General features: G+C 44.6%; 1 protein-coding gene across 1 annotated transcript; it reads left to right on the top strand.

The window, feature by feature from the left end:
- The first annotated feature begins 1,755 nt into the window (after positions 1–1,755).
- Positions 1,756–27,766, top strand: trim54 (tripartite motif containing 54). The gene is made up of 9 exons (XM_035792675.2): positions 1,756–2,129; positions 3,103–3,278; positions 9,806–9,983; positions 17,243–17,338; positions 17,568–17,801; positions 23,820–23,842; positions 24,197–24,333; positions 24,524–24,562; positions 27,189–27,766. Exons 1-9 carry the CDS (start codon positions 1,959–1,961, stop codon positions 27,215–27,217), a joined length of 1,083 nt encoding a protein of 360 aa, XP_035648568.1. The 5' UTR covers positions 1,756–1,958; the 3' UTR covers positions 27,218–27,766.
- The last annotated feature ends 190 nt before the right edge of the window (positions 27,767–27,956 follow it).

Raw genomic sequence — 27,956 nt, forward strand, 5'->3', positions numbered from 1 at the left:
ACTCTGCACAAAGCCTCCATGTCCTATAAAAGTCCCCTTAAGCTTATTAGCAGCTCGACCCATAGAGATAGATAGTGGGCTCATTATGGATATAACCTGTTTTAGCGTTGTCATTGAAAAAAATATATATATATTTGACCTTTGTTTAACTAGGCAAGTCAGTTAAGAACAAATTCTTATTTTCAATGACGGCCTAGGAACAGTGGGTTAACTGCCTGTTCAGGGGCAGAACGACAGATTTGTACCTTGCCAGCTCTGTTACTAGCTCAACGCTCTAACCACTAGGATACCCTGCCGCCCCCCTCATTGAGGGCTTCCAGCATTTTAAAGTAGTCAACTGGGTGGGGATTCCTATGAGTGAAGAGCATAGAGAATGATAGAGGCCTCTGGCAGTCAAACGGTCGTTTTAGCATGGGGCAGCGCTGTTGAGGGCTTCCATCATGCTTCTGCCATTGTAAAGTAGTCAAAGTCAACTGGGTGGGGATTCCTATGGGGTGTAGCCTCAATGGAGCTGCGCATACTGTCACAGACACAATAATGGCACAGATACAAAGATGAGTCCTCTATCTCTATGGCTCAGCCTTACCTCAGCATTGACCTCAATTGTTAAGTAACCAGGAAGTTGGGGCCTCCTGAGTGGTGCAGTGATCTAAGGCACTGCATCTCAGTGCTTGAGACATCACTACAGACCTGGATTCGATGAGTTGGCGCACAATTGGCCCAGCATCGTCCGGGTTAGTGGAGGGTTTGGCTGGCCGGCATGTCCTTTGCCCATCATACTCTAGTGACTCCTTGTGGCGGGCCGGGTGCCTGCAAGCTAACAGCGGTCGCCAGGTGTACAGTGTTTCCTCCGACACATTGGTGCAGCTGACTCCGGGTTAAGCGAGCAGTGTGTCAAAAAGCAGTGCGGCTTGGCAGGGTCCTGTTTCTGAGGACACATGGCTCTCTCCCGAGTCCATACGGGGTTTGCGGAGATGGGACGAGACTGTAATTACCAATTGGGGAGAAAAAGTGGTAAAAAAAAGTAACCAGGAAGTGGAGGGTTGAGGGTCATCGGCCACTGGTCAGAAGATGGGGGTCAGAGAAAGTATTTCTGGGTTGATTGGTTACTCAGCTGAGCCCTTTTCTTCTGGGCTCCCATTCCAGCTTAGATCTTTTGAATATCCATCACTGATAATACTTTTTCATATAATGCACATTGAGCAGGTTGAAGAAGGACATTTTCAGATGACCATAATTCACATGGGCCTGCTATTCCCTAGGGTATCTATTGATAATAACATACCGGTAGGACGCCTTATAGTTGTTGCCCATTGCTCAAGTAATGGTTTTGACTAATTTACTAGTAGCACAACATCATGTAGTGTGGAGTGGAGTCGTGTTTGTTGTGATGCCAATAGCAGTGAGTGACCGCCTCCGGACTGGCCTGCGTTAAGCAGGGATTAGATTGGTGTTGTGTTACTGACGTTATGTTACATTTTTAGTGCCTCGTCATCGGCACCAGCTATCCCTCTCATGCCCAGTGACTCAGGGGCCTCTAATACACCCCCACCCTACTGAATATTACAGTGTGTGTGTGTGTGTGCCTGCACGGGCCTGCCTGTCTGTCCTCCAATCAGTTTACTGCAGACATAAAAATGGACAGAGGAATCTCTCTCCCAACACACCCCTGGTTTGTGCTGTGGGTCTGGGGTTAGGAATCCCATGGTCCAGAGTGGCATGCAATTTGGATAGTAACCTGACCCATAACAAACAAAGGCTAAATATATTTCCATGGCAGGGAGGGTCTTTACGCTGGAGGAGAGACAGGCAGAGAGATCGAGGGATAGAGTGATAGAGGGACAGAAAGATCGAGAAGAGAGACACAGGAAGGTTCCCAGTTCTTTCTTCTTGAAGGCTTCATAGAGCGTCAGACCTTCAGAGAGCTTCACAGTGTCAGTTCCAGACCAGTGTTTGGGATGAACTTTGCACTGGGCTACAAACCTGGGCAACTCGGGGAGTCTAGCACCATGGATAACTTGGAGAAGCAGCTCATCTGCCCCATCTGCCTGGAGATGTTCACCAAGCCTGTGGTCATACTGCCCTGCCAGCACAACCTCTGCAGGAAGTGTGCCAATGACGTCTTCCAGGTAAGAGGGGGGGCTGACGTTTTTTGCATCACTCTCCTGTCCTGAGGCCATGTATGGTCAGTTAGTGGTCCAGCATTGATCTGTGATTTTGGAGCCATGATTCAAGTTTTTACAGGTGCTGAGAGGAGTACATGTTTTATGGGGTGGCATAAGCTACTAGCAGTTAGCTACCAGCAGTTAAGATCATTGGGCCAGCCTTCCGACCATCCTCTCAAGAAAATAATTGGCCTGCTGCTGAAAGTAATTGGGGACCCCTGCATATATCTTTGGTCCTGTTGAAACCCTCGGGTCACTGTTTGATCTGGAGGAGCCATTCAGATATGGGAGACTCCAACAGCTGCCTCAGTCCTTTAGGAGAGGATGTAACATGCTCTGCCTTTCAGGCCCAGGCCATTAGTAGAGAGTGGAAACAGTATTCCAATGGTCTACTTATCACAGAGCATGACAGGATACATTAGATGTATTTATGGAAGTTGGTGTGAACCATTTAGCCTTCCTCAATATTCATAGCAGTCTATAGTGTCAAGCCTTCATCCCTTTATGTTGAGGTCTTTATCATAAAGTATTGACTGTGGAGGCTCAATATTTAGTGGTGGGTGGATGGATCAGTGGCTCTGTAGATAAACTTTAGTTTCTGTGTGAAAGGTCCCTCACACTGACTGACTTGAACATTTGTTTTGGGTCCATCCTGGTTAAAGTATCTAACAAGGTTAGTCTTCTTGATATCATGTCACCTTTAGGACCTTTAAGAGGTATGTAGTAACTCAGTGTTTAGGTCTGTACCCAGTCTTAAGCACTGCACAGTGCAGTATCATATTTTGATTTCCTCTTGAGTAGACAACATGTTTGTGTCAAACAGCTGTTGTCCATATGCTCCCTTAACCCTTCAACACCCCCAGTGAGAGTGATGCTTTACCATTTGACTCCACTACCCCCTCCCCTCCTCATCCCTTCCCCCCCTCTCCCCTCCCAGGCTGCCAACCCCCTGTGGCAGTCTCGGGGGTCCAAGTCCATGTCCACAAGGGGTCGTTTCCGCTGCCCATCATGTCGTCATGAGGCAGTGTTGGACCGCCATGGTGTGTATGGCCTACAGAGGAACCTGCTAGTAGAGAACATCATAGACATCTACAAACAAGAAGAGTCCAGCAGGTCAGTGGTGTGTGTGTGTGTGTGTGTGTGTGTGTGTGTGTGTGTGTGTGTGTGTGTGTGTGTGTGTGTGTGTGTGTGTGTGTGTGTGTGTGTGTGTGTGTGTGTGTGTGTGTGTGTGTGTGTGTGTGTGTGTGTCTGGGTCTGTGAGGGGTACGTGACTGGCTTCTGTAAGCATCCACTAGAACCAGAATGCTCACCAAATGTCAACGTTATCCATACAGTTTTGCCATAGAACACACACTTCTGCAGGGGGTGACCTCTGTTGACATAAGGACATGGCATGTCAACAAAAGCCATGAGCACAAGTGTGCAAGTACTGCTACAACTCTATGTGAACTCAGCCATGAAATATTGCTTCCAGTTTCACCTCTCATGCAACAGGCCCTAGGCAGTCAGTGGTGCAAAGACCTAGGCATCTGATTTTACTCTAATGGTGTCACTAGCGCATCTGTGTGTGTTCATCAGCTGCGTCATGTTAACAAACCAGGAATATAGAAACATCAGTCTCTGGCGGTGTCCTCCATATTGTTGCTCACCCCCCCCCTTAAAAGATTTAGATGCACTATTGTAAAGTGGCTGTTCCACTGGATCTCATAAGGTGAATGCACCAATTTGTAAGTCGCTCTGGATAAGAGCGTCTGCTAAATGACTTAAATGTAAATGTTGCTGTAACTAGCACACTTTATCCCTGCCTCGATGGAGCGGTAAACAGGAGAACCATTGACACAGATACAGACGTGTGTATCTGGGGGTTGGTTGTGAGTACCATAGATCAAATCAAATCACATTTTATTGGTCACATACACGTTTTTAGCAGATGTTATTGCGGGTGTAGTGAAACGCTTGTGCTTCTAGCTCCGACAGTGCAGTAATACAGTTGAAGTCGGAAGTTTACATACACTTAGGTTGGAGTCATTAAAACTCGTTTTCAATCACTCCACACATTTCTTGTTAACAAGCTATAGTTTTGGCAAGTCGGTTGCGACATCTACTTTGTGCATGACACAAGTAATTTTTCCAACAATTGTTTACAGACAGATTATTTAGCTTATCACAATTCCAGTGGGTCAGAAGTGTACATACACTAAATTGACTGTGCCTTTAAACAGCTTGGAAAATTCCAGAAAATGATGTCCTGGCTTTACAAGCTTCTGATAGGCTAGTTGACGTCAATTGGAGGTATACCTGTGGATGTATTTCAAGGCCTACCTTCAAACTCAGTGCCTCTTTGCTTGACATCATGGGAAAATCTAAAGAAATCAACCAAGACCTCAGAAAAAATCTGTAGACCACCACAAGTCTGGTTCATCCTTGGGATGAAACAATAGTACGCAAGTATAAACACCATGGGACCACTCAGCCGTCATACCACTCAGGAAGGAGATGCGTTCTGTCTCCTAGAGAAAAACATACTTTTGTGTGAAAAATGCAAATCAATTCCAGAACAACAGCAAAGGACCTTGTGAAGATGCTGGAGGAAACAGATACAAAAGTATCTTTATCCACAGTGAAACAAGTCCTATATCGACATAACCTGAAGGGCCGCTCAGCAAAGAAGAAGCCACTGCTCCAAAACTGCCATAAAAATGTAAGACTACAGTTTCCAACTGCACATGAGGACAAAGATTGTACTTTTTGGAGAAATGTCCTCTGGTCTGATGAAACAAAAATAGAAATGTTGGCCATAATGGCCATCGTTATGTTTGGAGGAAAAAGGGGGGAGGCTTGCAAGCCGAAGAACACCATCATGATGTAGGAAAATTATGTGGATATATTGAAGCAACATCTCAAGACATCAGTCAGGAAGTTACAGCAAATGGGTCTTCCAAATGGACAACGACCCCAAGCATACTTCCAAAGTTGTGGCAAAATGGCATAAGGACAAAATCAAGGAATTGGAGTGGTCATCACAAAGCCCTGATCTCAATCCTATAGAAAATGTGTGGGCAGAACTGAAAAAATGTGTGCGAGCAGGGAGGCCTACAAACCTGACTCTGTTACCCTAGCTCTGTCAGGAGGAATGGGCCAAAATTACCCAACTTATTGTGGGAAGCTTGTGGAAGGCTACCCGAAACGTTTGACCCGAGTTAAACAATTTAAGGGCAATGCTACCAAATACTAATTGAGTGTATGTATACTTCTGACCCACTGGGAATGTGATGAAATAAATAAAAGCTTAAATAAATCATTCTCTCTACTATTATTCTGACATTTCACATTCTTAAAAGAAACGTGGTGATCCTAACTGACCTAAGACAGGGAATTTTTACTAGGATTGAATGTCAGGAATTGTGAAAAACTGAGTTTAAATGTGTTTGGCTAAGGTGTATGTATACTTCCGACTTCAAATGTATCTAACAAGTAATATCTAACAATTACACAACATATACCCAATACACACAAATCTAGTAAAGGAATGTAATTAATAATTAAAAAATATATGGACGAGCAATGTCAGAGAGGCATATACAGTGAGGCAAAAAAGTATTTAGTCAGCCACCAATTGTGCAAGTTCTCCCACTTAAAAAGATGAGAGAGGCCTGTAATTTTCATCATAGGTACACTTCAACTATGACAGACAAAATGAGAAGAAAAAAATCCAGAAAATCACATTGTAGGATTTTTTATGAATTTATTTGCAAATTATGGTGGAAAATAAGTATTTGGTCACCTACAAACAAACAAGATTTCTGGCTCTCACAGACCTGTAACTTCTTCTTTAAGAGGCACCTCTGTCCTCCACTCGTTACCTGTATTAATGGCACCTGTTTGAACTTGTTATCAGTATAAAAGACACCTGTCCACAACCTCAAACAGTCACACTCCAAACTCCACAATGGCCAAGACCAAAGAGCTGACAAAGGACACCAGAAACAATTGTAGACCTGCACCAGGTTGGGAAGACTGAATCTGCAATAGGTAAGCAGCTTGGTTTGAAGAAATCAACTGTGGGAGCAATTATTAGGAAATGGAAGACATACAAGCCACTGACAATCTCCCTCGGGTCTGGGGCTCCACGCAAGATCTCACCCTGTGGGGTCAAAATGATCACAAGAACGGTGAGCAAAAATCCCAGAACCACACGGGGGGACCTAGTGAATGACCTGCAGAGAGCTGGGACCAAAGTAACAAAGCCTACCATCAGTAACACATTACGCTGCCAGGGACTCAAATCCTGCAGTGCCAGACGTGTCCCCCTGCTTAAGCCAGTACATGTCCAGGCCCGTCTGAAGTTTGCTTGAGAGCATTTGGATGATACAGAAGAAGATTGGGAGAATGTCATATGGTCAGATGAAACCAAAATATAACTTTTTGGTAAAAACTCAACTCGTCGTGTTTGGAGGAAAAAGAATGCTGAGTTGCATCCAAAGAACACCATACCTACTGTGAAGCATGGGGGTGGAAACATAATGCTTTGGGGCTGTTTTTCTGCAAAGGGACCAGGACGACTGATCCGTGTAAAGGAAAGAATAAATGGGGCCATGTATCGTGAGATTTTGAGTGAAAACCTCCTTCCATCATCAAGGGCATTGAAGATGAAACGTGGCTGGGTCTTTCAGCATGACAATGATCCCAAACACACCGCCCGGGCAACGGAGGAGTGGCTTCGTAAGAAGCATTTCAAGGTCCTGGAGTGGCCTAGCCAGTCTCCAGATCTCAACCCCATAGAAAATCTTTGGAGGGAGTTGAAAGTCCGTGTTGCCCAGCAACAGCCCCAAAACATCACTGCTCTAGAGGAGATCTGCATGGAGGAATGGGCCAAAATACCAGTAACAGTGTGTGAAGACTTACAGAAAACATTTGACGTCTGTCATTGCCAACAAAGGGTATACAACAAAGTATTGAGATAAAGTTTTGTTATTGACCAAATACTTATTTTCCAGCATAATTTGAAAATAAATTCATAAAAAATCCTACAATGTGATAGTCATAGTTGAAGTGTACCTATGATGAAAATTACATGCCTCTCATCTTTTTAAGTGGGAGAACTTACACAATTGGTGGCTGACTGCATACTTTTTTGCCCCACTGTAATGAGATACAGTAGAAGACTATAGGATACAGTATATACATATGAGATGGGTAATGCAAGATATGTAGACATTATTAAAGGGACTAGTATTCCATTTATTTAAGTGGCCAGTGATTTCAAGTCTATGTATATAGGCAGCAGCCTCTATGTGCTATTGATGGCTATTTAACAGTATGATGGCCTTGAGATAGAAGCTGTTTTTCAGTCTCTCTGTCTGAGATTTGATGCACCTGTACTGACCACACCTTTTGGATGATAGCGGAGTGAACAGGCAGTGGCCCAGTTGGTTGTTGTCCTTGATGATCTTTTTGGCCTTCCTGTGACATTGGGTGCTGTAGGTGTCCTGGAGGTCAGGTAGTTTGCCCCTGGTGATGCGTTGAGCAGACCGCATCACCCTCTGGAAAGCCCTGGGGTTGCGGGTGGTGCAGTTGCCATACCAAGTGGTGATACAGCCCGACAGCATGCTCTCGATTGTGCATATGTAGAAGTTTATGAGGGTTTTGGGTGACAAGCCAAATTTCTTCAGCCTCCTGAAGTTGAAAAGACGCTGTTGCGCCTTCTTCACCACACTGTCTGTGTTAATGGACCATTTCAGTTTTTCAGTGATGTGTACACCAAGGAACTTGAAGCTTTCCACCTTCTCCACTGTGGTCCCGTCGATGTAGATAGAGGCGTGCTCCCTCTGCTGTTTCCTGAAGTCCACGATCATCTCCTTTGTTTTGTTAACGTTGAGTAGAGATTATTTTCCTGGCACCACACTCCCAGAGCCCTCACCTCCTCTCTGTAGCCTGTCTCGTCATTGTTGGTAATCATGTCTACTACTGTTGTGTCATCTGCAAACTTGATGATTGAGTTGGAGGCGTGCTTAGCCACACAGTCATGGGTGAACAGGGAGTGCAGGAGGGGACTGAGCACGCACCCTTGTGGGGCCCCAGTGTTGAGGATCAGCGAAGTGGAGGTGTTGTTTCCTACCTTCACCACCTCGGGGTGGCCCATTAGGAAGTCCAGGACCCAGTTACACAGGGCGGGGTTCATTCCCAGGGCCTCAAGCTTAATGATGAGCTTGGAGGGTTCTATGGTGTTGAATGCTGAGCTATAGTCAATGAACAGCAGTCTTACATATGTATTGTCTAGATGGGATAGGGCAGTGTGATGGCGATTGCATTGTCTATGGATCTATTGGGGCGGTAAGCAAATTGAAGTGGGTCTAGAGTAACAGGTAAGGTAGAGGTGATATGATCCTTGACTAGTCTCTCCAAGCACTTCATGATGACAGAAGTGAGTGCTACGGGGCGATAGTCATTTAGTTGCGTTACCTTTGCTTTCTTGGGTACAGGAACAATGGTGGCCATCTTGAAGCATGTGGGGACAGTAGACTGGGATAGGGAGAGATTTAATATGTCCGTAAACAAACCAGCCAGCTGGTCTGCGCATGCTCTGAGGATGTGGCTAGGGATGCCGTCTGGGCCGGCAGCCTTGCAAGGATTAACACGCTTAAATATCTTACTCACATTGGCCACGGAGAAGGAGAACCCACAGCCCTTGGTAACAGGCCGTGTCGGTGGCACTGGGTTATCCTAGTGAATATATGATATTTTTCACTATATCACTATATCAGCCCTATTTAGAGGGGTTAGGGTAAGAGTTAAGCCAGGGTTGAACGTAAGACCAGGATTGAACGTAAGGCCAGGGTTGAACATAAGGCCAGGGTTGAACGTAAGGCCAGGGTTGAATGTAAGGCCAGGGTTGAACGTAAGGCCAGGGTTGAATGTAAGGCCAGGGTTGAACGTAAGGCCAGGGTTGAACGTAAGGCCAGGGTTGAACGTAAGGCCAGGATTGAACGTAAGGCCAGGGTTGAATGTAAGGCTATGGTTGAACGTAAGGCCAGGGTTGAACGTAAGGCCAGGGTTGAACGTAAGGCCAGGATGGAACGTACGGCCAGGGTTGAATGTAAGGCCAGGATTGAACGTAAGGCCAGGGTTGAATGTAAGGTTATGGTTGAACGTAAGGCCAGGAACTTTTATCATTCTCATTTTATATAGAAGGCCACTGGGTGGCAGTCTTTTCCAGTGTTGATATCATTTAGAAACCTGTAGCAGCAATATCACAGCTTGTTCAGGCCTTGTCTTGACACAATAAAGATGAAAGATTATATTGTTACATCAAGGGAAGTGTTTTTGGTTCTCTAACACCGATTTGAGCTATATGAGCAATCTTTCTAGTTTCCCTCAACATGATATTCCTCGATGCCTTTTAGCAAATGTGTAAATTGTTCTATATCTATGTGTAGGCTATTCCTCTAGAGAAAATATGAATGGTCAATAGTGGTACAATTCCCCCAATGCCTTCTGGGTTATCTGAAGCCTTGAGAGCTGCTCCCATTTCCTGTTCCATTGACAGAAGAGCCAAATAAAGTGTGTGCGCGTATGCACATTGGTGTGTGCTTGTGTGTGTGTTTCTAAGAGGCTGTCCCTTTACTTCTGTGTCCCTGCAGGCCCCTGAACCCCACCAAGGTGGAGCAGCAGCAGCTGATGTGTGAGGAGCATGACGAGGAGAAGATCAACATCTACTGCCTGAGCTGTGAGACGCCCACCTGCTCAATGTGTAAAGTGTTTGGCCAGCACAAGGACTGTGAGGTGGCCCCCCTGCAGAATGTCTACAAGAGACAGAAGGTAATGGAGTAGCATGAGTCAAGACCAAGGGTCTGATTGTGATGTCACTCAATATCTCTATTGTCTGTCTTCCTTTCTGGTAGTCTGTCTGTCTGTTATATCGTCCGTATACTGAAAAGTAATTATCCAATATAACACCTTACGTATAGTCACTGTCTGTATTCATTATGTCCCCCAGAGAGAGATTTGAATGTTATTTAAAGTGTAGAGCCAGTGTGTGTATGTGATCTGCCTTATCTAAAGAGTGAGTGAGTGAGTGAGTGAGTGTGTGTGTGTGTGTGTGTGTGTGTGTGTGTGTGTGAGTGTGTGTGTGTGTGTGTGTGTGTGTGTGTGTGTGTGTGTGTGTGTGTGTGTGTGTGTGTGTGTGTGTGTGTGTGTGTGTGTGTGTGTGTGTGTGTGTGTGTCTTTGAGTGCTAAGTGTAGTGACAGCAGACAGATGTGTTGAGTTGTGGCTACCCTGCAGGGTTTCATCTCACCGCACACACAAAAACACACACACACACACATGACCCTGTCAACCTGCTCGCACGACGACAACTAAGATTGTATATACAGTGCATTCGGAAAGTATTCAGACCCCTTGACTTTTTACACATCTTCTTACGTTACAGTCTTATTCTAAAATGGATTAATAGTTTTTTCCCCTCATCGATCTACACACAATACCCCATAATGACAAAGCAAAAACAGGTTTCTAAAAATTCTTGCAAAATTCTTAAAAATAAAAAACTGAAATATCACATATACAAAAGTATTCAGACCATTTACTCAGTACTTTGTTGAAGCACCTGTGGCACCTCGAGTCTTCTTCTCCCATTCTTCTCTGCAGATCCTGTCAAGCTCTGTCAGGTTGGACGGGGTGCGCCTCTGCACAGCTATTTTCAGGTCTGTCCAGAGATGTTCGATCGGGTTCAAGTCCAGGCTCTGGCTGGGCCCCTCAAGGACATTCAGAGACTTGTCCTGAAGCCACTCCTGTGTTGTCTTGGCTGTTTGCTTAGGATTGCTGTCCTGTTTGAAGGTGAACCTGGATCAAGGATCTCTCTATACTTTGCTCCGTTTATCTTTCAATTCTGACTAGACTCCCAGTCCCAGTCCCAGTCTCCCAGTCCCTGCCACTGAAAAACATCCCCATAGCATAATGCTGCTACCACCATGCTTCACCGTAGTGATGGTGCAAGGTTTCCGACACTTGGCATTCAGGCCAAATAGTTCAATCTCGGTTTTATCAGACCAGAGAATCTTGTTTCTCATAGTCTGCGAGTCATTTAGATGCCTTTTGGCAAACTCCAAGCGGGCTTTCATGTGCCTTTTACTGTGTAGTGGCTTCCGTCTGGCCACTCTACCATAAAGACCTGATTAGTGGATTGCTGCATAGATGGTTGTCCTTTTTGAAGGTTCTTCCATCTCCACAGAGGGACTCTGGAGCTCTGTCAGAGTGACCATTGGGATCTCGGGGACCTCCCTGACCAAGGCCTGTCTCCCCCGATTGCTCAGTTTGGCCAGACGGCCAGCTCTAGGAAGAGTCTTGGTGGTTCCAAACTTCTTCCATTTAAGAATGATGGAGGCCACTGTGTTCTTGGGGACCTTCAATACTGCAGACATTTTTTGGTACCCTTCCCCAGATCTGTGCCTCGACACAATCCTGTCTCGGAGCTCTACGGACAATTCCTTCGACCTCATGGCTAGGTTTTTGCTCTGACATGCACTGTCAACTGTGGGACCTTATATAGACAGCTATGTGCCTTTCCAAATCATGTCCAATCAATTGAATTTACCACAGGTGGATTCCAATCAAGTTGTAAAAACATCTCAAAGATCATCAATGGAAACAGGATGCACCTGAGCTCAATTTCGAGTCTCATAGCAAAGGGTCTGAATACTTATGTAGATAAGGTTTTTATGTTTTTTATTTTTAAAAACACAGAGTTTCACATGGAGTAAAAAGAACATACAGTCAATAATAGAGAAGAAACAAGTCTATATACGATGTGAGCAAATGAGGTGAGATAAGGGAGGTAAAGGCAAAAAAAAGGCCATGGTGGCAAAGTAAATACAATATAGTAAGTAAAACACTGGAATGGTAGATTTGCAGTGGAAGAATGTGCAAAGTAGAAATAAAAATAATGGGGTGCAAAGGAGCAAAATAAATAAATAAATACACTAGGGAAAGAGGTAGTTGTTTGAGCTAAATTATAGGTGGGCTATGTACAGGTGCAGTAATCTGTGAGCTGCTCTGACAGCTGGTGCTTAAAGCTAGTGAGGGAGATAAGTGTTTCCAGTTTCAGAGATTTTTGTAGTTCGTTCCAGTCATTGGCAGCAGAGAACTGGAAGGAGATGCGGCCAAAGAAAGAATTGGTTTTGGGGGTGACCAGAGAGATATACCTGCTGGAGCGCGTGCTACAGGTGGGTGATGCTATGGTGAACAGCGAGCTGAGATAAGGGGGGACTTTACCTAACAGGGTCTTGTAGATGACATGGAGCCAGTGGGTTTGGCTCCGAGTATGAAGCGAGGGCCAGCCAACGAGAGCGTACTGGTCCCAATGGAAGATTGTATATGGGGCTTTGGTGACAAAACGGATGGCACGGTGATAGACTGCATCCAATTTGTTGAGTAGGGTATTGGAGGCTATTTTGTAAATGACATCGCCGAAGTCGAGGATTGGTAGGATGGTCAGTTTTACAAGGGTATGTTTGGCAGCATGAGTGAAGGATGCTTTGTTGAGAAATAGGAAGACAATTCTAGATTTAACTTTGGATTGGAGATGTTTGATGAGGATCTGGAAGGAGAGTTTACAGTCTAACCAGACACCTAGGTATTTGTAGTTGTCCACGTATTCTAAGTCAGAGCCGTCCAGAGTAGTGATGTTGGACAGGCGGGCAGGTGCAGGCAGCGATTGGTTGGTTGAAGAGCATGCATTTACTTGTATTTAAGAGCAATTGGAGGCCACGGAAGGAGAGTTGTATGGCATTGAAGCTTGCCTGGAGGGTTGTTAACACAGTGGCCAAAGAAGGGCCAGAAGTATACAGAATGGTGTCGTCTGCGTGGATCAGAGACTCACCAGCAGCAAGAGCGACATCATTGATGTATACAGAGAAGAGAGTCGGTCCAATAATTGAACCCTGTGGCACCCCCATAGAGACTGCCAGAGGTCCGGACAGCAGACCCTCCGATTTGACGCACTGGACTCTATCAGAGAAGTAGTTGGTGAACCAGGCGAGGCAATCATTTGAGAAACCAAGGCTGTCAAGTCTGCCGATGAGGATGTGGTGATTGACAGAGTCGAAAGCCTTGGCCAGATCAATGAATACGGCTGCACAGTAATGTTTCTTGTCGATGGCGGTTAAGATATCGTTTAGGACCTTGAGCGTGGCTGAGGTGCACCCATGACCAGCTCTGAAACCAGATTGCATAGCAGAGAGGGTATGGTGAGATTCGAAATGGTCGGTAATCTGTTTGTTGACTTGGCTTTCAAAGACCTTAGAAAGGCAGGGTGGGATAGATATAGGTCTGTAGCAGTTTGGGTCAAGAGTGTTCCCCCCTTTGAAGAGGGGGATGACCGCAGCTGCTTTCCAATCTTTGGGAATCTCAGATGACATGAAAGAGAGGTTGATCAGGCTAGTAATAGGGGTGGCAACAATTTCGGCAGATAATTTTAGAAAGAAAGGGTCCAGATTCTCTAGCCCGGCTGATTTGTAGGGGTCCAGATTTTGCAGCTCTTTCAGAACATCAGCTGACTGGATTTGGGAGAAGGAGAAATGGGGAAGGCTTGGGCGAGTTGCTGTGGGGGGTGCAGTGCTGTTGACCGGGGTAGGGGTAGCCAGGTGGAAAACATGGCCAGCCGTAGAAAAATGCTTATTGAAATTCTCAATTATAGTGGATTTAACAGTGGTGACAGTGTTTCCTATCTTCAGTGCAGTGGGCAGCTGGGAGGAGGTGTTCTTATTCTCCATGGGCTTTACAGTGTCCCAGAACCTTTTTGAGTTAGTGTTGCAGGAAGCAAATTTCTGCTTGAAAAAGCTAGCCTTGGCTTTTCTAACTGCCTGCGCTGAAGTGTTTCAGGGAGCGTTTGACAGTGATGAGTGGAGGTCGTTTGACCTCTGACCCATTAGGATGCAGGCAATGAGGCAGTGATCGCTGAGATCTTGGTTGCAGACAGCAGAGGTGTATTTAGAGGGCAAGTTGGTTAGGATGATATCTATGAGGATGCCCGTGTTTACGGCTTTGGGGAGGTACCTGGTAGGTTCATTGAAAATTTGTGTGAGATTGAGGGTATCAAGCTTAGATTGTAGGATGGCTGGGGTATTAAGCATGTTCCAGTTTAGGTCGCCTAGCAGAACGAGCTCTGAAGATATATGGGGGGCAATCAGTTCACATATGGTGTCCAGAGCACAGCTGGGGGCAGAGGGTGGTCTATAGCAGGCGGCAACGGTGAGAGAGTTGTTTTTAGAGAGGTGGATTTTTAAAAGTAGAAATTCAAATTGTTTGGGTACAGACCTGGATAGTAGGACAGAACTCTGCAGGCTACCTTTGCAGTAGATTGCAACACCACCCCCTTTGGCAGTTCTATCTTGTCTGAAAATGTTGTAGTTTAGGATGAAAATTTCAGAATGTTTGGTGGTCTTACTAAGGCAGGATTCAGACACAGCTAGAACATCCAGGTTGGCAGAGTGTGCTAAAGCAGTGAATAAAACAAACTTAGGGAGGAGGCTTCTAATGTTAACATGCATGAAACCAAGGCTATTACGGTTACAGAAGTCATCAAAAGAGAGCGCCTGGGGAATAGGCGTGGAGCTAGGCACTGCAGGGCCTGGATTCACCTCTACATCACCAGAGGAAAAGAGGAGGAGTAGGATAACGGTACGGCTAAAAGCAATGAGAATTGGTCGTCTAGAAGGTCTGGAACAGAGAGTAAAAGGAGGTTTCTGGGGGCGATAAAATAGCTTCAAGGTATAATGTACAGACAAAGGTATGGTAGGATGTGAATACAGTGGAGGTAAACCTAGGTATTGACTGATGATGAGAGAGATATTGTCTCTAGAAACAACATTGAAACCAGGAGATGTCATCGCATGTGTGGGTGGTGGAACTGATAGATTGGATAAGGTATAGTGAGCAGGACTAGAGGCTCTACAGTGAAATAAGCCAATAAACACTAACCAGAACAGTAATGGACAAGGCATATTGACATTAAGGAGAGGCATGCTTAGTCGAGTGATCATAAGGGTCCACTGAGTAGTGAGGTTGGTTGGGGTCACGGCGATTCAGACAGCTAGCCGGGCCATCGGTAGCAAGCTAGCATAGGATGGAGGTCTGTTTTTAGCCACCTCGTGTGTTTCCGTTGGTAGGATTAGTGGGGTTCCGTGGGGTAGAGGGGATCAATCCCATTCGCAAAAAAATGTTATATAGTTATAGAGGTCTATTCAGATAGCAGCCGATAAGACAGCTAATGATTAGCGGACCGCAGATGGGCGTTCAGGTAATGTCGTGACGGAGGAGCCAGCTGGATAACTCCCTCTGGCAGATAACGTCAGTAGTCCAGTTGTGAAGGCCCGGTGGGCTCCGCGTTGGCAGTAAAACGGGTCGGGATAGGTGATTGTAGCCCAGGAGTGACTGATGGAACTTCAGCTGGCTAGCTCTGGAATAATTGATGTTTGCTCCGGAATCGGTGTAAGCCAATAGCCACACGGATAGCAGCTAGCTAGCTTGCGAGATCCAGGTATAAATGTTATGGACAGTTCTCCTATCTGCTGATAGTGTTGGTGCCAGTCTAAAGGTGTCTGTTCCGAGGACACACGGGTTATTATTCTGTGAGACTGTGTGAATGCACTGTATATGGAACTGAAAAAGAACCAAAAACATACTGTATATGAATGCAACATGCAAAGTGTTGGTCACATGTTTCATAAGCTGAAATAAAAGATCGACAAAATGTTACGCACACACAAAAAGCTTATTTCTCTCACATTCTGTGCACAAATTTGTTGACATCCCTGTTACTGAGCATTTCTCCTTTGCCAAGATAATCCATCCACCTGACAGGTGTGGCAAGTCAAGAAGCCGATTAAACAGCATAAGCATTACACAGGTGAACCTTGTACTGGGGACAGTAAAAGTCCACTCCAAAATGTGCAGTTATATCACACAACGCAATGCCACAGATGTCTCAAGTTTTGAAGAAGCATACAATTGGCATGCTGACGGCGGAAATGTTCACCAGAGCTGTTTCCAGAGAATTTAATGTTAATTCATCTACCATAAGCTGCCTCCAACGTTATTTAAGAGAATTTGGAAGTACGTGCAAACAGCCTCACAACCACAGACCACGTCTAACCACGCCAGCCCAGGAGCTCCACATCCGGCTTCTTCACCTGCAGGATTGTCTGAGACCAGCCATCCGGACAGTTGATGAAACTGAGGAGTATTTCTGTCTGTAATAAAGCCCTTTTGTGGGGAAAAACTAATTCAGATTGGCCTGGATCCCAAGTGGGTGGGCCTATGCCCTCCCAGGCCTACCCATGGATGCGCCCCTGCCCAGTCATGTGAAATCCATAGATTAAGACCTAATGAATTTATTTAAATTGACTGATTTTCTTATTTGAACTGCAATTCGGTAAAACTGTTGAAAATGTTGCATGTTGTATTTATAGTTTTGTTGAGTATTGTTATTCAACGGGTTCTCCTATGGGGACAGCCAAATAACCCTTTTAGGTTCTAGATAGCACCTTTTCTTTCTAAGACTGTAACTTTCCGCTACAGGATCCAAGTGAACGGTGACTAATATCAAAGTGAAGGTCACTTGTTAAGGATGGATAATGTGCCTGGCTGTTGAGTAATACTGAAGGGGAAGCCACCCACACAAACATGATACATACACGTTACATATTTGCTGTATCTACTTTCATAAGCTAAAATAAGTATGTTTGAATGGACTATAACATCAGGTGGCTTTGGTGACAAATGTGCCTTGCATTCATTGCTCACTCGCTCACTATGAATCATTCATTACAAATACAGACGAGGAAGGTTAACGAGCAACTTCAGCTTCAGCTAATGTTTTATGCATTGTTAAAAAAAACAACACTTTCGATATTTAAATCTTCAATCTATCATCACAATTGTGTGAACTACTACCTAAAGTGTCAGCTGAGGGATGGAACAAAAGCCTTCATATCCTATAGCCCTCCAGGATTAGGGGTTGGTGACCACTGGTGAAGTGAGTACAGATTTTAACCCATCATGTTATGTTGATTGGCTGCAGACGGAGCTGAGTGACGGCATCGCCATCTTGGTGGCTGGGAACGACCGTATCCAGGCCCTCCTCTCTCAGATGGAGGAGACCTGCAGGTCTATCCAGGTGAGAATGTTACCCACTACAACCACTCAGACCTCTCACTTCACAGTCACAAAGCTCACTGTGGAGTCACCACACACATCACTGTGAACAACCTGTTGTATTGTAATAACTAGCATCAATAAGTATTAATACATTATTTATAAACTATTAATAAATATATATATTGAAAAAATGTATAAGGGCTTATTCAAGTTATTATTAGGTGTTACTAATGGGTGTCTGTGTGCAGGAGAATGGCCGTCGTCAGAAGCAGAGTCTGTGTGATAAGTTTGACGGGCTGTATGCCATCCTGGAGGAGAGGAAGAAGGAGTTGGTGGGTATGATCAGCCGCCAGCAGGATGACAAGCTGGACTACATCCGCTCCCTCATGCGTCGCCACGGAGACCACCTGGAGGGAGCCGTCAAGCTGGTGGAGACAGCCATCCAGTCCATGGAGGAACCACAGATGGCCGTGTTCTTACAGGTAAGCACTATGGATGGAACACTAGCACTGAACCTAGGTACACTGTCTGGCCTCAGTAACTGGACCTAGGCTATGTACCAGTATGTCATGTAATGGAATAGAATAATGGTCAGATGTAACTTTAGATGTAAATTATTGAGCAGAAAAGTTGTTCCTGCAGGTAGCTAATGTTTCACTGTCTTAGGATCAGTAGCCCTACAGGTAGCCTATGAGTCAGGGGATCCTCAACAAAGTAGTGTAATAGGATCAGTTGTGTGATCAATGTCTATGGGAACTCTGGTCCTGTGGTTCTCTGATCACACACTGTAAAGAGGAATTTCCAGGTGAAAGGGAGAGCAGCCATTGGTAAAGTAAATCCAAAATATATGTGGTTTAATACAAGTTGCAACAGGGAGATACCTCCAGCACGAAAGCAGAGCAGACGTCTCACGAGCCTCTCTAAGCAGGCCCTCATATCCTAATCATATGTTCTGGAAACGCATAACTAAAGACATAACACAAAGCAGTGAATCACACAATCTCACAGAATAATAACCAGTGTGTCCTCGGAACAGACACCTTTAGACTGGCACCAACACTATCAGCAGATAGGAGAACTGTCCATAACATTCTGGTCTAGCATACAAGTCTAGTGACCATAAACCTTGCACAGATTAGAATCATGTTACAGAAAGGAAAAGGAAAATATGTTAGCTGTGTTCGAATACACATACTAACCGCACTAACCATACTATTTGTGACGTAAATGTATTATGTAGTATGCTTATTGGTCATAGTATAGATAGAGTTAGTATGCTAAAAGCTACTGGATGTCGTAATAAATTCACCAAAGTACGAAGTACCGTACCAGTCAAAAGTTTGGACACACCTACTCATTCCAGGTTTTTTCTTTATTTTTAATATTATCTAGAATAATGTAGAATAATAGTGAAGTCATCAAAACTATGAAATAACACATGGAATCATGTGGTAACCAAAAAAATGTTACATAAATGAAAATATATTCTTCAAAGTAGCCAAATCAAAAAGATGGGATCAATGTCATGCTGTTGTGAAGACTTACAGAAAATGTTTGACCTCTGTCATTGCCAACAAAGGGTATATAACAAAGTATTGAGATAAACTTTTGTTATTGACCAAATATTTATTTTCCACCATAATTTGCAAATAAATTCATAAAAAATCCTACAATGTGATTTTCTGGATTTGTTTTCTCATTTTGTCTGTCATAGTTTAAGTCTACCTATGATGAAAATTACAGGCCTCTCGTCTTTTTAAGTGAGAGAACTTGCACAATTGGTGGCTGACTAAATACTTTCCCCCCCACTGTATATATTATATTTGAGATTCTTCAAAATAGCCATTCTTTGCCTTGATGACAGCTTTGCATACTCTTGGCATTCTCTCAACTAGCTTCACCTGGAATACTTTTCCAAACAGTCTTGAAGGAGTTGATGAGCACTTGTTGGCTGCTTTTCCCTCACTCTGCAGTCCAATTCATCCCAAACCATCTCAATTGGGTTGAGGTCAGGTGATTGTGGAGGCCAGGTCATCTGATGCAGCACTCCATCACTCTCCTTCTTAATCAAATAGCCCGTACACAGCCTGGAGGTGTGTTGGGTCATTGTTCTGTTGAAAAACAAATGATAGTCCCAATAAGCGCAAACCAGATGGGATGCAGAATGCTGTGGTAGCCATGCTGGTTAAACGTGCCTTGAATTCTAAATAAATCACAGACAAGTGTCACCAGCAAAGCACTCCCACACCATCACACCTTGTCCACCGTGCTTCACAGTGGGAACTACACATGCGGAGATCATCCGTTCACCTACTCTGCGTCTCACAAAGACACGGCGGTTGGAACCAAAAATCTCAAATTTGGACTCATCAGACCAAAGGACAGATTTCCACCGGTCTAATGTCCATTGCTCGTGTTTCTTGGCCCAAGCAAGACTCTTCTTCTTATTGGTGTCCTTTAGTAGTATTTTTTTGCAGCAATTCGACCATGAAGGCCTAATTCACGCAGTCTCCTCTGCACAGTTGATGTTGAGATGTGTCTGTTACTTGAACTCTGTGAAGCATTTATTTGGGCTGCAATTTCTGAGGCTGGTAACTCTAATAAACTTATCCTATGCACCAGAGGTAACTCAGGATCTTCCTGTCCTGTGACGGTCCTCATGAGAGCCAGTTTCATCATAGCGCTTGATGGTTTTTGCGACTGCACTTGAAGAAACTTTCAAAGTTCTTGAAATTTTCCGTATTGACTGACCTAAATTTCTTAAAGTAATGATGAACTGTCGTTTTTCTTTGTTAATTTGAGCTGTTCTTGCCATAATATGGACTTTGTCTTTTACCAAATAGGGCTATCTTCTGTATAACAACCCTACCGTGTGTAACGGCGTTCGTTTGTCGAAAGAGAGTCGGACCGAAATGCAGCGTGGTAGTTACTCATGTTCTTTAATGGAAAAACAACGATACATGAAATAACTGAATATAAATACAAAAACAACAAATGGAACGTGAAAACCTAATACAGCCTGTCTGGTGAACACTAACACAGAGACAGGAACAATCACCCACGAAATACAAAGTGAAACCCCGGCTACCTAAATATGGTTCCCAATCAGAGACAACGAGAATCACCTGACTCTGATTGAGATCCGCCTCAGGCAGCCAACCTAAGCCACACCCCTACTCAGCCGCAATCCCAATGCCTACAAAACCCCAATACGAAACACAACATATAAACCCATGTCACACCCTGGCCTGACCAAATATATAACGAAAACACAAAACACTATGACCAAGGCGTGACAGAACCCCCCTAAGGTGCGGACTCACGGACGCACCTCACAACCATAGGGAGGGTCCGGGTGGGCGTCTGTCCATGGTGGCGGTTCCAGCTCGGGACGTGGACCCCACTCCATTAATGTCATAGTTCCTCCCCTTCGCGTCCTGGGATAATCCACCCTCGCCGCCGACCATGGCCTAATAGTCCTCACCCAGAACCCCACTGGACTGAGGGGCAGCTCGTGACTGAGGGGTAGCTCGGGACTGAGGGGCAGCTCGGGACTGAGGCAGCTCGGGACTGAGGGGAAGCTCGGGACTGAGGGGCAGCTCGGGACTGAGGGGCAGCTCGGGACTGAGGGGCAGCCTGCAGACTGACAGCTCTGGCTGCTCCATGCAGGCTGACAGCTCCTTGCAGACTGACAGCTCCTTGCAGACTGGCAGCTCCTTGCAGACTGACAGCTCTGGCTGCTTCATGCAGACTGGCAGCTCAGGCTGCTCCGAACAGGCAGGAGGCTCCGGCAGCGCTGTAGAGGAGGAAGGCTCTAGAAGAGCTGAACAGGCGGGAGACTCCGATAGCGCAGGAGAGGAGAAAGGCTCTGATAGCGCTGAACAGGCGGGAGGCTCCGGCAACGCAGGAGAGGCGAGGCGCACTGTAGGCCTGATGCGTGGTGCTGGCACTGGTGGTACTGGCCCGAGGACACGCACAGGAAGCCTGGTGCGGGGAGCTGCTACCGGAGGACTGGTATGTGAAGGTGGCACAGGATGGACTAGACCGTGAAGGTGTACTGGAGAGCCTGAGAGCAGGACTGGCACAGGACGTGCAAGGCTAGGTAGGTACACAGGAGGCCTAGTGCGTGAGGCTGGCACATTTTTCACCAGCCGACTAACACGCACCTCAGGACGAGTATGGAGCGCTGACCCAGGTGCCATCAAATCCCCGACACGCTCCGTCGGACGAATCTTGTACCTAAAGCACCAAACTAGCAACTCCCTCATTACTCTCCACTCCACCTTCCCCATTAACTCCTTCACAGTCTCTGCTTCGCTCACCTCTAACACCGGCTCTGGTTCTGGTCTCCTTCTTGGCTCCTCACGATTAACAAGGAGAGTTGGCTCAGGTCTATCTCCACACTCTGCCACTCTCCCTCTGAGCCCCCACCCAATAAAGTTTTGGGGCTGACTCACGGGCTTTCCTCTGCGCCTCATAACGTCCTCTCTTCGCTGCTCCTGCTGTCGCTGCCTGTAACCACGCCACTCGGTCCGTGTAAGGTGGGTGATTCTGTAACGGCGTTCGGTTGTCGAAAGAGAGTCGGACCGAAATGCAGCGTGGTAGTTACTCATGTTCTTTAATGGAAAAACAACGATACATGAAATAACTGAATATAAATACAAAAACAACAAATGGAACGTGAAAACCTAATACAGCCTGTCTGGTGAACACTACACAGAGACAGGAACAATCACCCACAAAATACAAAGTGAAACCCCGGCTACCTAAATATGGTTCCCAATCAGAGACAACGAGAATCACCTGACTCTGATTGAGAACCGCCTCAGGCAGGCAACCTAAGCTACACCCCTACTCAGCCGCAATCCCAATGCCTACAAAACCCCAATACGAAACACAATATATAAACCCATGTCACACCCTGGCCTGACCAAATATATAACGAAAACACAAAACACTATGACCAAGGCGTGACACCGTGTCACAACACAACTGATTGGCTCAAACGTATTAAGAAGGAAAGAAATTCCACAAATGAACTTTTAACAAGGCACACCTGTTAATTGAAATGCCTTACAGGTGACTACCTCGTGAAGCTGGTTGAGAGTATGCCAAGAGTGTGCAAAGCTGTCATCAAGGCCAAAGGGTGGCTACTTTGAAGAATATTTTTTCATTTATTTAACACTTTTTTGGTTACTACATGATTCCATGTGTTATTTCATAGTTTTGATGTCTTCACTATAATTCTACAATGTGGAAAACAGTAAAAAAATAAATAAATAAAAAACCTTGGAACGAGTAGGTGTCCAAACTTTTGACTGGTACTGTATACACGCAGTGGACACTATTTCCGTGCTCTTAAGGGCCCATAAAGCAATTCTTCAGAAAATGGGCGTCGCTTCACAACGTTTTCGGAATTGAAAAAATGCCGGAAAATATGCAGGCGAAGTCTGACGAGATTGCATACAAATTCATTGTTTTAACTAATTATGACAAATGTAAATAAAATGTTGAGCAATGTAAAAAAGTAATGACTTTTCAAATAAGTTACGTTACACGTTATGTTGGCTGACAGTTAGTTAGCTACGCTATCCTTACGAACAGTTTAGCGTTACACAGCAGTATTTACCGGTGTGTTAGCTAGTTAGTTGGTTACTAATAATACATCGAACTTGCCAAGCAGAATATTAACTATATGCTATCTAACGACCCAACTTCTTTTGACTTGGTTGTTCACATCATTTTTAGCTGTATAGTTGTGCGTTCTCAATGGACATGGTTAATTCTGGCTATCTACTCCGATTTCAGAACACTCCTGTCTGAGTGTGCCAGAGCGCAGAATAATTTATGAATTTACTTGCCCTAGCAGAGTTAGTTTGCCGGTTTTTATGTTATCCCGACCGTTCGTGACTGTAACTGTATTGCTGGCAACAAATTAATAACGTTGTTTTTTTTGCTGTCATTTACTGACACCTGCCTCATTCTTTGACCTCTGGCCCCCTGGCCATCAATACTGTCCTTGGAACAGAGCCAGGTTGGATGACGTGCTCCTGCTGCAGACAGATGGTAGTTAAAACCCCAGCTAGGGGAGAGATAGATGGTACCATTCATGTCCCTATCCATCCAGCAGTCCTCTCCTCCACTCAGGCCCCTGCTCTACTCCTCTCCTCCACTCAGGTCCCTTGGTCTACTCCTCTCCACTCAGGTTCCTGGCTCTACTCCTCTCCTCCACTCAGGTCCCTGGCTTTATAAAGAGCTACAGATTGAGTAAAGCTCGTAACTGAAGTGTCTCTTTATTCACCTCCCTCATCGTTCATGCTTGCAAGCCGTTGGTTTAGTCAACCAGTTTACAGGTAGCGCTAGCAGCGAGTGTTAGGATGGTGGCAGGAGCATGTTTTAAACTCATTCTGGTTTAGATATAGCACTAATTGACCTCTGAAATGAAGTGCTGGAAATTAAACTAAATGTAATAGCCTACCCATCGTTTCTTTTCTCCACAGAGCATCAAGGATATATTTAAACAGTAAGTCAAATTCTTGTTTTCGTCTATTTAGTGTTCCATTCTGCTTCATATGGGGTGTTTAGCTGGAAAGTCACAAATTGCATTACATTCACTAACACAAACATACCAATTGCATTGGTAAAGCTAAAGTAACTGCATAGAAGATGCGTGTGATTTGAAGTTATATCTGATTGCTGGCTGCTGATAGCTAATACATTATAATGGAGCTCTCCACCTGTAGAGTTATCGAGCAGACCCAACCAGCCTGCGTCACTACCAGCCACAGGGGTATAGAGGACGTTGCTATCCATCGCTGTCTGTCACCTCTTATTTGTTTGGCTCTGAACTGTGACCTCACCACTGTGTCCTTTTAAGGATCAGCACCACTGCCAAGGTGTCCAGTATGGAATGTCCAGAGCCGGGCTACGAGAGCATGGCCCATTTTGTCATCAACACAGCAAATGTGGCAGACATGCTGAGGACCATTGACTTCAACACAGTTAGGGCCTCAGGTAGTACAATATGACCATATATGGAGAGTTTAGTCAATAATGTTTCTCTATACATGACTCTAGCCTCAGGGCACTGATGCATGTTCAGCTCCGAACATTAACCCCAAAACTATTTTCAATTGGACTTTCAAGGCTATTTCCCTTGTTTTTGCTGGTCTGTCTTAATGTGGTGCTCTCTGTGTGGTTGCAGGTTTCCAGGAAAAGGACGGGGAGGATGGTTATGATCTGGGTGAGGAATTAGCAACGCTGGCAACAGGGAATGTAGACTATGGGCGATACTAGTTGAAAAGGGTCAAAGAAAGAAAAACCATGCTATGCTGCTCCCGTGCTTTATTCCCTTACACACATTTACAACATTTAGGCTTCAAACACAAAGGCTGTTAAATATAGTTATATTGTATATTGTTCCTTCGGACATCAGTCTTAAACATATCTGTAAAGGCTGAAATCAAGTGTTTAATATTTAGAATATGGATGGATCACTTGTCTTGTTTACCCCACAGCCAACTCATTTCAAATGGAGAGACCAGGCATTCTTTCTCCTCTCAGTGATAAAGTAATTCCATATTTCCCTTGCTACCTCCAAAAGTGTAACGATCCTAGGGCCAGGGGACCTTTCAGCCTCACAGCGTCACTTTAACATGCCAGAGATTAATTAACTAGGAGTACACATTTTATGAATGGCCACAGACAGATACTCTAGGGAGAGATGGATCAGTGGTTGTTGACTGGCCTGTTATTTATACATGATTAAAGTTTCAACTAGAAACTCTCAAGTGAGGAGTCTGATGTATTGATTGGGCTTTACCTTGGTGTACTGACAATGAAAATGCTTGTAATTTTGGCTTAATATACAGTACTAGTCAAAGGTTTGGACACACCTACTCATTCAAGGGTTTTTCTTAAAATGTTACTATTTTCTACATTGTAGAATAATAGTGAAGACATCAAAACTATGAAATAACACATATGGAATCATGCAGTAACCAAAAAAGTGTTAAATAAATGAAAAAATATTCTTCAATATATTTTATATTTGCGATACTTCAAAGTAGCCACCCTTTTCCTTGATGACAGCATTGCATACTCTTGGCATTCTCTCAACCAGCTTCCCACATATGCTGAGCACTTGTTCGCTGCTTTTCCTTGACTCAGCAGTCCAACTCATCCCAAACCATCTCAATTGGGTTGAGGTCGGGTGACTATGGAGGCCAGGTCTTCTGATGCAGCGCTCCATCACTCTCCTTCTTGGTCAAATAGCGCTTACACAGCCTGGAGGTGTGTTGGGTCATTGTCCTGTTGAAAAACAAATGATAGTCCCACTAAGCGCAAACCAGATAGGATGGCGTATCACTGCAGAATGCTGTGGTAGCCATGCTGGGTAAGTGTGCCTTGAATTCTAAATAAATCACTGACAGTGTCACCAGCAAAGCACCATGACATCACCTCCTCCATGCTTCACGGTGGGAACCACACATGCGGAGATCATCCGTTCACCTACTCTGCGTCTCACAAAGACACAGCGGTTGGAACCAAAAATCTCAAATTTGGACTCATCAGACCAAAGGACAGATTTCCACCAATCTAATGTCCATTGCTCGTGTCCAAGCAAGTCTCTTCTTATTTTTTGGTGTCCATTAGTAGTAGTTTCTTTAATAGTAATTTGACCATGAAGACCTGATTCACGCAGTCTCCTCTGAACAGTTGATGTTGAGATGTGTCTGTTACTTGAACTCTGTGAAGCATTTATTTGGGCTGCAATTTCTGAGGCTGGTAGCTCTAATGAACTTACCCTCTGGCTCAAATGCATTAAGGAAATAAATTCCACTATTTAACTTTTAACAAGGCACACCTGTTAATTGAAATGCATTCCAGGTGACTGACTACCTGATGAAGCTAGTTGAGAGAATGCCAAGAGTGTGCAAAGCTGTCATCAAGGCAAAGGGTGGCTACTTTGGAGAATCTCAAATATAAAATATATTTAGATTTGTTGAACACTTTGTTGGTTACTACATGATTCAATATGTGTTATTTAATAGTTTTGATGTCTTCACTATTATTCTACAATGTAGAAAATAGTGAAAACACTGATCTGAGCCATGTTTCTGTAACCTGTGTCATTACTTATAATAGTTATAAATAACTATTGCCCCTGCTTGTGATGGGGTTGTTGTGGATATATGGCCCTGAGCCTGGGTGCTCACATGAGCTAACGTTGCCCCCGGGGCAGTCGACCTCTGATTGCGGGAACGGGTGGAGAGGGAGGGGACACACACGAGAGGCGAGACAGAGCTGGGAGTAATTGATGGGGTGTGTATGTGTGCACGCTCACCACAGCAAGAGTTCCCTGACTATGAATGGAGATTGATCCGTGTCGGCCACCAGTGATCTGAGGTTGACACAGTTTTCTGGCAACAATCTGTTCCAGCAATAATTCTTCACACTATTTGAGGGATGATACAGAACAGAATGTCCATGATATGTACAGTACTGGAAGGGGTTAACTGAGTGGGGTTTTCATATCTCTGACTCATAGAATCTAAGGGGAAACTATAGTAGACATTGCTTAAAACTATGGAGCAAATTGAACATTTCCGAAGGACATTAACACAATTACACAGAATCTCTAACAGCCGGAAGCAGAGAATCTCCCTCCACTATGTATTGAGGAGAGTCATAGTATATTCATGTCAAGAGACAAAACACAGTGTCCTCTCTTCTCCCACTTGGTGCCCCCGTTTAATGTTTGACTTCAAAAATAAACCCAGTCCAACAGGAAATGAAGACAGTGGTGATGGTATGAGATTGTCATGCTCAACTCACATTAATCAATTTCCTCTTTTGTTTTAATCAAGGTTTTTCCAGTCAAGAAAGGACTACTTAAGAGGGTTTATGGTAATCCCCTGCGCACATCCATCCAGAGTATTGATGTTTGCCTTTACCATTCGGCTGTCAACTGGTTTTGCTGTCCACAGTATTTACATTGAGTGAATTACAGATCTACAATAGAGAATAAAGCTCAAACATCACACAGTTGAAGGCCTCCCTCGCCACCCACATCAGATATATGTACAAAAGCCTGTGTATTGTGTGTACATTTGATAAGCTAAGTATAATCCACTGAAATGTATCCCACTGTTGGTTTGAATTGTGCATGTTGTGAAGTAGGAAGAATATTGTTGTTTTTCCTCACCTAACACTCCTTCTAGTGCTTGTGATTATCCTGCTACTTCCTCTTCAACAGACTTTACTTTGACAAGAGTTCCACAAGTGCCTTGAAGAAAAAAGTAGGACTAATATTATAGAGACCGAAGCAACTGTAAGCTGCACTTCTAAAAGGTTATGAGGAGAACTGAATGCTCCGATGGTATAGTATATGCACTTTTTAGTCTCAGTTTACATCATTTTATAGAAATAAACATACATTTCATTGTGATATCTTCCGTCTCCTTTTCTGAGGAAATGTTTGCACTACCAACCCTGACCCAGAGCTACGGCTGCTACTTTGATTCCAGAGGGATCAGTAATTGAATGTATCTTTATGGTGTTAACACAACGAGGAACAAGGCAGCAGAATTCCACCATACTGACAGTCTGACAGAGCTGAGCCGTATAGTAGAAAC

Source organism: Oncorhynchus keta, chromosome 19 (genome assembly GCF_023373465.1).
Source record: "Oncorhynchus keta strain PuntledgeMale-10-30-2019 chromosome 19, Oket_V2, whole genome shotgun sequence".
Taxonomy (NCBI): domain Eukaryota; kingdom Metazoa; phylum Chordata; class Actinopteri; order Salmoniformes; family Salmonidae; genus Oncorhynchus; species Oncorhynchus keta.